At 40.2% G+C, this 10,209-nt stretch overlaps 1 protein-coding gene across 1 annotated transcript in view; it reads right to left on the reverse strand.

Moving 5' to 3' along the window:
* The window catches only part of EIF2AK4 (eukaryotic translation initiation factor 2 alpha kinase 4), a 123,037-nt gene that overhangs the window by 90,784 nt on the left and 22,044 nt on the right, over positions 1–10,209 (reverse strand). The window contains exons 4-6 of the mRNA XM_006831781.1: positions 9,060–9,212; positions 6,754–6,834; positions 5,499–5,647 (exon numbers count right to left, since the gene is read on the reverse strand). Coding sequence (XP_006831844.1) covers positions 5,499–5,647; positions 6,754–6,834; positions 9,060–9,212 — 383 coding nt within the window. The remainder of the gene's footprint in view (positions 1–5,498; positions 5,648–6,753; positions 6,835–9,059; positions 9,213–10,209) is intronic.

A 10,209-nucleotide genomic window follows, 5' to 3' on the forward strand; every position in this document is an offset into this window, starting at 1 on the left:
TTGTTGAATGAATGTATGAATAATGGTTCTATATTTTTGCTATTTTTGTCACAGGCAAGGAGTTCTGGTGGCTCAACAGTTAAGTACTTGTCTGCTACCCAAAAAAGGTCAGTGGTTCAAATGTAGCAGGACTCTGTGGGAGAAGAGATCTCAAAGAGCTGCTCCTCTAAAGATTACAAGCTAGGAGCACTTGTACTTTGTCATATAGAGTTGCTATGAGTTAGCATTAACTTCATGGTATAGCCAATTAAATTCTGTTCACTATCAACTATTGACGCCAGGGCCTCTAACTCAGTACTGGTTGTACTTCTGAGGTAAGAGGAGAACATGAAACACTACTTATTTCTTCTGACTTTTCAAACCCATAAGGACAAATGAAATGCAAGGATGAAAAAGATTCTAGCGTATACTATGACGCAATTTGGTATATTATGGATTTTTTATTTCTTAACCAAAGGAAGAGTGTAAATGGTCCTTTAAGAATGACTCCTTTCATTCTTGTTGGTAGACAACACAGTTGGCACCAGTGCACAGCTCCATGAGGTATATGAGATAAAATAAACACAAACCCTTTCTTTTCACCTTCCTTCTTGGGTGCTCAAGAAACGGAGTTTAGTTCAAAACACACAAATACCACTCTTCAGGTGTCATGTAAAAAAGTTGATCTACTCATGTCAAACAGGAGAGAGAATTTCCCATCCTCCTCTGAATAACCTTTCTTTTAACCTCAAAAAGAAGTCTAACCTTGGATCCACTGTTTATCCTTTTCAGTTAACACAAACATGAATGTTTAAGTTTAAAAAACTTTTTCTCATATACTTGAAAAAACTTATTCATATCATTGGTTTATTTCCACAATGTTTCAAACACAGTAAGAATTTCCAAATAATTTTCTAGTGAAACACTGACAATTTCCAGCTATGTTATGTACTGGGAGCCCAGTTATATTTTAGCACAGCGGCAGAAATAATCTCGATTGGTTAGGAGTTACAACCTTATTAAGATGCAATCTGTTCCCACAATTAGTATTTAAAAACATTTATTTCACCTTAACAGTAAGTGATTATACACAGTGATTACACAAATTATTTTCTAAGTGGATTTTTTAAACAGTAGACAATTGGGGAAATAACTGAAAAGGTTTCTTCTGGTAAACAAGTGACTCAAAAGTTCACAGAAATCGTTAGTTTGTACCTAAAATCTCTTTTCATAGAAGCAAAGTGAGTGTTGGTTTTCAGTGTTCATTAAGAGTCTCACAGAGATGGTTTAAACACATAATGAAGCTGAATTATATTGCCTATACTACTTACTACCCTGCCCACTCATAAAATGGGTTCTGTTCTAATATTCATTGCTGATCAGCAGGGGCCATGCCAAGTACAGTGGGGAGTTTCAACTCTCCAGTGGAAAAGGTGACCTCTGGTAACAGGAACAACATAGGAGCTCAGCACGTGTCTTCAGCACAATAAGGAGGGCACTCTGGCACAAAATGGGGCTCCTGTTTTCAGTAAAAGGATGCTCCTATACCCATCTCCATTTTGAAGCATTGTCAAAATCTGTGGTGGACCCTACAAGCCTACAGAGTCATAGAATGCAACACATAAAATTTAATTGGATGATGATGAAACAGATGGAAGAATATCTTTAAATCACTAATTGAACAATTGGGTCATTAACAATCAGATCAAATTGTATCAGAGACAAGACTGTGAAGTTAAAGTCTGTTCTAAGGGGAATGAGCTATAAAACTAATTTTGTGCAAGATATTTAGAAGGCTATATTATGACACTGCTAAGTAAGAAGCCCACCACTCATCTGTTGTACTGTGGTTGCTTGCAAGTTGTTGTGACTCTGCAAGCTATGCCACAGGTATTTTAAATACCAGCAGGGTCACCCATGGTGAACAGGTTTCAGATGAACTTCCAGACGAAGACAGACTAGGAAGAAGGAGTGACAAACTACTTCTGAATATTTAGTCACTGAAATATTCAAATATAGCAGAGACACACTGTCAGATATAGTGCTGGAAAATGAGTCCCTCAGCTTGGAAGGAACTCAAAATGTGGCTGGGGAAGAGCTGCCTCCTCAAAGTACAGTTGACCGTGATGACGCGAATGGAGTAAAGCCTGTGGGAGTAAAGTCTGCGGGACCTTCATTTGCTGATGGGCACAATTCAAAATGAAGAGAAACAGCTGTAAACATCCATTAATAATCGGAACATGCAATGTACGAAGTATGACTCTAGGTAAATTGGAAATTGTCAAAAATGAAATGGAACACATCAACATCGATATCTTAGGCATTAGTGAGCTGAAATGGACTGGTATTGGCCATTTTGAATCTGACAACCACATGGTTTACTATTCCGGGAATAACAAATTGAAGAGGAATGGTGTTGCATTCATTGTCAAAAAGAACACATCCAGATCAGTCATGAGGTACAACGCTGTCTGTGATAGGATAATATCCATACGCCTACAGGGAAGCCCAGTTAATACCACTATTATTCAAATTTATGTACCAACCACTAAAGCCAGTAAGGATGAAACAGAAGAATTCTACCAACTTCTTCAATCTGAAATTGATGAAACATGCAATCAAGATGTATCGATCAATACTGGTGATTGGAATGCAAAGGTTGGGAACAAAGAGGAAGGATCAGTAATTGCAAAATAGGGCCTTGGTGATAGAAATGATGCTGGAGATTGCATGATAGAATTCTGTAAAACCAATGATTTGTTCATTTCAAATACCTTCTTTAGACAGCATAAGAGATGATTATTCACATGGATCTCACCAGATGGAATACATAGCAAACAGACTGACTACATCTGTGGATAGAGATGATGGAAAAGCTCCATATCATCAGGCAAAACAAGGCCAGGGGCAGACTGTGGAACAGACCATCAATTGCTCATATGCAAATTCAAACTGAAGCTGAGAAAATGAAAACAAGTCCACGAGAGCGAATATATGACTTTAAATATATCCCACCTGAATTCAGAGATCATCTGAAGAACAGATTTGATACATTAAACACTAAAGACCAAAGACCAGAAGAGTTGTGGGATGACATCAAGAACACCATACAGGAAGAAAGCAAAAGTCATTAAGACAAGCAAGAAGAAAAAAATAAAAATGGATGTCAGAAGAGACACTAAAACTTGCTCTCCAGTGTAGAGATGCTAAGGCAAATGGGTGAAACAAGGAGGTACAAGAGCTGAACAGAAAATTTCAAAGGTTAGCTCAAAGAAGCCAAAGTCAAATATTATAACAAAATGTGCAAAGATCTGGAGTCAGAAAGTGAAAAGGGAAAAACACGCTCAGCATTTCTCAAACTGGGGGAAGTAAAGAAAAAAATTCAATCCTCAAATTTCATTACTGATGGATTCTCTGGGAAAATTACTGAATGATGCAGAAGGCATCAAAAGAAGATGGAAGGATTACACAGGATTACTTTACCAAAAGGAAATGGTTGATGTTCAATCATTTCAAGAGGTAGCATATGATCAAGAGCCAATGATACAGAAGGAGGAAGTCCAACGTGCATTGAAGGAATTGGCAAAGAACAAGGCTCCAGGAACTGATGGAATAAAAATGGAAATCTTTCAACAAAGTGAGGTGGCACTGGAAGCACTCACTAATCTATGCCAAGAAATTTGGAAGACAATTATCTGGCCAACTGACTGGAAAAGATCCATATTTGTGCCCATTCCAAAGAGAGGTGATGCAATGGAAATCATCAGACAATCTCTTTGATATCCCATGTGAGTAAAGTTTTACTAAAGGTAATACAGAAACGGCTGCAAGCATACATTGACAGAGAACTTCCAGAGGTTCAAGCCAGATTCAGAAGAGGACGTGAAATGAGGGATATCATTTCTGATGTCCGATGGACCTTGGCTGAAAGCAGAGGATACCAGAAAGATGTTTACATTTGCTTTATTAACTATGCAAAGGCATTTGATTGTGTGGATCATGACAAGCTATGGACAACACTGCAAAGTATGAGTATTCCAGAACACTTAATTGTGCTCATGAGGAATCTCTACATGGACCAAGAGGCCATTGTTCGAACAGAACATGGGAACACTGAATGGTTTAAAATTAAGAAAGGTGTGAGACAGGGGTGTATTCTTTCACCGTACTTATTCAATCTGTATGCTGAACAAATAATCTGAGAAGCTGGGTTATATGAAAGAAAACGTGGCATCAAGACTGGAGGAAGACTCATTAACAACCTGTGATATGCAGATGATACCAACCTTGCTTGCTGAAAGTGAAGAAAACTTAAAATATTTACTGATGGAGATCAAAGAGCACAGCCTTTGGTATGGATTGCATCTCAATGTAAAGAAAACAAAAATCCTCACCACTGGACCAATAAATAACATTCTTATCAACGGAGAAAAGATTTAAGTTGTCAAGTACTTCATTTTTTTTGGATCAACTATCAACACTCACGGAAGCAGCAGTTAAGAAATCAAATGACATATTGCATTAAGCAAATCTACTGCACAAGATCTTTTGAAAGTGTTGAAGAGCAAAGATGTCAGCTTGAAGACTAAGGTGTGCCTGACCCAAGCCATGGTATTTTAAATAACCTCATATGCATGCAAAAGCTGGACAGTGACTATGGAAGACCATAGAAGAATTGATGCTTTTGAGTTCTGGTGTTGAAGGAGAATATTGAAAGTGTCATGGTCTGCCAAAAGAACAAACAGATCTTTGTTGGAAGAAGTGCAGCCAGAGTGCTCCTTGGAGGCCAGGATGGCCAAAGTTCGTCTCTTTCATACTTTGCACATATTTCAGGAGGGACCAGTCTCTGGAGAAGGATATCATGTCTGGTAAGGTGGAGGGTCAGAGAAAAAGAGGAAGACCCCCAGTGAGATGGATTGGCAAAGTGGCAGCATCAATGGGCTCAAGTATGGCAACAATTGTGAGGTTGGCCCAGGACTGGGCAGTGTTTCATTATGCTGTGCATAGGGTCGCTATGAGTCGGTACCAACTCAATGGCACCTAACAAGAAGAAGAAGGAGCCGTGGTGGCACTAAGGGATGGGTGTTGGGCTGTTGACCATAAGGTTGGTAGTTCAAAACCACCAGTGGAGTGGCTCCATGGGAGAATCATAAGGCTATCTGCTTCCATACAGATTTAGTCTTAGAAACCCTATACATGGTCCCAAGAGTTGGAATCAACTCAATGGCAGTGGGTTTGGTTTCAGACTAATGTAGTAAAATATATTTTTTGGTTTGAAAATGTATTAAAACCAAGGTGCTCTGGTAGCATAGTGGATTACGAGCTGAGCTGCTAACCACAAGGTGAGCAGTTCGAATCTACCAGCCTCTCCATGGGAGAAAGATGAGGCTTTCTGCTCCTGTAAGAATTTACAGCCTTGAAAACCCTATATAGATTTGCTATGAGTCGGAACCAACTCCACAGCACATAACCTCCACTACCTATTTCATCCTCCTAGATCAGAAATACCAGGTATTTACCTTGGCCTTCCTGAGGAGGTGGTCCGGTGTTTACTATTTCCTACAAATTCGGGAGGCTCTCCATGGAGAAGAGCAACTGCTCTATGTCTTCCTGGGTCTTTCCTAGGGTTATGATCTTGGTTTGATAAACTTGCAGTTTCCAAACGTTCCTGTGAAAAGAAAAGTGAAACCTACCTTAGATATAATCCATAGATGAAAGATAATCATGGTATGTAATTATAAATTCAGTGTAGACTGCAAATTCTATTTAAACGGAATGCTTATAAATGTAATTGATGTCAATTCTTGAAAATGGAACATTAACATATTTACTGGTTCAGGAATCACAGTCTGAAGTTCAGGTTATAGTTTCAAGAAAATGTGACTATTCTAAGTAAAAAAAAGATAAGAATTGTGGAATATGAGTGAAAGTTAGAAAAGCAAGAGAAATGAGGAGAGGGAGGGGGCCCTCTCAGGGAGTGTGAGGAGTGGCTGATGGACGACAGATCAGATGGGAGACAGAAGAGCTGGTGGAAACAGTCACATCATCTTACATTTGTACAAGACTTTGTACAAATTAATGAACACATGGTGTCCATTAATTCACTGGAGAAATGGCAGGAGCCGGAAAGGATGGCATCAGCTGTCCCATTTCAAAGGATGAGGAAAATGTCGAAGGTGTCACATGTACAGCTCACAGAGCTACAGTGGAAAAGCCACAAACTAAGCCAGTTCTGCTTATATCAGTGGGCTTCCTCCGGTTCCTCTTTGTTGTTCTTGTAAAGTGCCGTCGACTCAGTTCCAACTCATAGTCACCCGGATAGGGTTTCTAAGGTGCAGCTGTTGAGTTTGAACTGCCGACCTTGTGGTTTATTGTCCCATGCTGATCCTACAGCACCACACCAGGAGTCTGCTATCCTTAGGTATGAACAAACAGTGCTATTTTCCAAGTATTAAAGTGATCAATGCTTCACCCTCTTATCTAGTCTTTCGACTTTGACTCATTTGATAAACTACTGTAGCTACACAAACCTAAGCAGTCTACAGATATTAGATAACTTAAACTTTGCTACCTCTAATAGGTACCTCTAATTTGCTACCTCTAATTTTCCCTAATGGAAAATTCTCAACATTTTTGTATTTTAGTGTTTCATTGCAAGTTTTACTATGAATAGCAACATGAAGGGGGAATATTATCAATGGTAATGAAAATATTTGATTTTTAATAAAATATACACAATTTTAGTATACATTGTTATAAGTAAGGATAGAATACCTGCTTAGCCATTTCTTTTCTTTTTTTCTCTTCTTTGATCTCCTCTTCCCTTCTCAGAATTTCATGAAGGATTTCACGTTGCTGAAACAAATCATACCACCATCATATGCCAATCTCTGAAACCCACAACCATTCTACCTCATAGTGTTCCTATCGGATTGAGTACAACTGTCCCTGAGACTTTAATCTTTACAAAAGCAGAGCGGTTGGTGGGTCCAAACCATTGACTATTCAGTTATCAGCTGAGCGATTAACCACTGTGCCAACAGCTCCTTCTGAAAAAAACCCATACTGTTGACTTGCTTAGTGCTGTTGAGTCAGTTCAGATTCATAGTGGCCCTGTGTAGCGTTCCTGAGAAGGGGTCAGTGGGTTTGAATCATGAACCTTGTGGTTGTTATTAAGTGCTGTTGAGTTGGTTCTGACTCATAGAGGCCCTGTATAGGGTTTCCGTGGAGTGACTAGTGGGTTTGAACTGCCAATCATGCAGTCTAGTGCTTATGCTACAGCACCATACCCTTGTGGTTACAGCATTTAAATTCTGGAAAATTTTGTGAATTTCAATAATACAAGCCCTCCTTTCTGAAAAGACCTGAATACCTAGAACCTTGTACAAACTGAAGCAGATTGATTTTTCCAGAATTCTGATGCAGTCGGCAGTCCCACTTGCATGGGGTGGAAGATCACTGAGGTATGTTGAGTATCCATGTGGAGGGACTCTGGCTCCAGCCACACTGCTGGCCTCACTTTTCCCATGCTTATTAGGAAAGCCCCTCCTAGTTCCTGCCTGTCTACAGGGAACACACACTTGCATCTAGGTTCTGTCATGGCGTCAGGGGCTGACTCAGTGGAGGACTATCACAGGCACCATGGCCACCTACAACAGCCCTTAAACTACATTCTCCAATCAGATTTCTCAGCACGAAAAGTAGTCATTTGATCTCTATTCATTTGATTTAGATATCTATTGCTCAGTTGGTTCTAAATTTAGGTAGGAAAAAACAGTTTTATTTTGTTGTTGGTAAGTGCCAACTCATAGTGACCCTGTATAGAGTTTCTGTGGAGCGGATTGTTACTGTTATTAAGTGCTGGTGAGTTGGTTCTGACTCATAGCAATCCTGTATAGGGTTTCCAAGGACTAGCTAGTGGGTTTGAACCTCCGACCTTGTGATTCACAGTCCAGTGCTCATCCTACACGAGTCCTATTAAGAGCCTCACCAAAAATAAACAGCAAGGATGCACAAAGTAAAAACATACCTCAAATTTAAAGACAGAGTACTGGTGTGGCAATGTAGGATAAGAACTAAACTACTAACTACAAGGTCGGTGGCTCAAACCTACTAGTTGCTCCTTGGAAACCCTACACAGGGTCACTAAGAGCCGGAACCCACTCCGTAACACTTAACAATAAATAACAGTATATCAAAACAAGACTGTTAGCTAAATATTCACTACCTTCCAATAATGTGTCTTCCTATAAACAATGAAAGGAGCTCTGGTAGCGTAGTGGTTATGAATCGGGTTGTGAACCACAAGGTCAGCAGTTCGAAACTACCAGCTGTTCCACGGGAGAAAGATGAGGCTTTCTGCTCCCATAAAGATTTACAGCCTTGGAAACCCTGTACAGGGTTGCTATGAGTCAGAACCGACTCCACGGCACATAACAACAACAACATAAACAATGAGGACAATACACGACAATACACTCTGAAGGATAAGTGGCCTACTCAATTAATTAGGAGATGTTGTTAATTGCCTTTGAGTCAATTCTGACTCACAGTAACCCTATGTAGGGTTTCCAAGGAGCAGTTGGTGGGTTGGAACCCCCAATCTTGTGGTTAGCAGTCCAGTGCTGATCCTACAGTGCCACACCAGGACTCTAATTAGCGACTGGCAGTACAAATTGGATGGGGCTCCTGTTACTCTTTTGGGCAGGAGATAAGTTGTCTCACATGGATGAGAAGAAAAGAACCTCCATCATTCAGTGAAATTCTGTACAGCTTTACAAGCTCAGAAAGACTAGAGGAAGCTTGTTAAACTCCTTCCTTTTAAAAAAAAATAAAAAAAAAAATGACTTGGACTAAGGGCTCTAAGGAGCCGCACAGATGACTGTTGAGAGGGAGCACTCATAATTATTTCTGCTACTCCTAGGACCTCCTCTCATACTAAGCCACAATTCTCGAATCAAATGCAGAGCAAAACTTTTTAGATAAAGATAAGCCTAGGACTCGGCAGAGGAGAGACTAAGAACCTACAGAAACTTGAGGTCTTCCAGACTGGCCAACCTGTATTCCCAGCTATGTCTCACCTCCTGCTCCTCTCTCCGCTTGGCCTCCAACCGCCTCCGCTGCTCCTCTTGAGCCTGCCGTGCCAGCATTTCTTCATGAAAAGACTTGGGAGGGGGCTTATTATGCTCGCTGAGAAATAACTGCACGTGGTACGCCAGTTCAAATATCACCACCTAAACATGCAGACCAAAATCAACCACAATTGATCAAACAATGAGAAGCCATGACCCAAAGAAGAGAGGCCACAGAAAAACAAGCCTGCAGTCCGAAACCCACTTACTACGTGGTAATAATCATTCAGCACATGACACGTTCTCAGTTAGGTCTATGATGCAATCACAGTAGGAAAAACTTTTAAAGGGCTCATCTCATTGTGCTGCTAGCAAGACAAGTCACCACCTAGGAAATGAAACGCTCCGTTTCTTTTGTAGGCTTATTGAATTCATTGGTATTTTCTGTATCATGTATAGGCAAAAAAATTTCCTGTACAAATAAATCTGATGAAAAATTTATGACTGTGTGAAAGCAAGAACTACTTTCCCAACTAGACTATCTGTCCACATAATGACCGCTGTGCAGAGCAGTCAATGCTAACATCAGAGCTTTCATCTGTCCACACAGTAGATTGAAAATATTTTGTTGGGGTACCCAGGCAAATACTCAAAGGCCTTACTATTGCCTGGCTAGTAATGAGCCAGTAGGAAGCTGATCAATACTTCAAAAGCATTTTATTTCCACTTAGGGAAGCCTTCATAAATATTGCCAGGAAAAAAATGCCCCCCCCCCATCAGACATTCTTTATGTGAATCTAGAAACCCACTTTCCTCTAACCCCATGGCTACAAATTATACATGGGTGGGTAAAGCAACAATACAGCAGTTTCTAAGATCCCATATAGACTAATAGACCCACCCCCAGAAAAGTAAAGAGTGCCAAGTTCTTTATGCAGATAAGGAGTGCCACACTGAGGTTCCTTGCTGTCAGTTATAGTGAAGCAATTTAAACATTCTTACTCCTATTGTATGTTTAAAACCATTTCTAAAGGGACTTAGCCGGGTGATAACTATAAAAGTCACAGTACAATGTGCCCAGTAAAGGAGGCTTCCTGCGGAGCCTCTGCATTACATAAGACTATAGGTGGAATCCTGAACAGCATCCAGAATCTTCAGA

The sequence above is a fragment of the Chrysochloris asiatica genome, unplaced genomic scaffold (genome assembly GCF_000296735.1).
Source record: "Chrysochloris asiatica unplaced genomic scaffold, ChrAsi1.0 scaffold00004, whole genome shotgun sequence".
NCBI classification, from domain to species: domain Eukaryota; kingdom Metazoa; phylum Chordata; class Mammalia; order Afrosoricida; family Chrysochloridae; genus Chrysochloris; species Chrysochloris asiatica.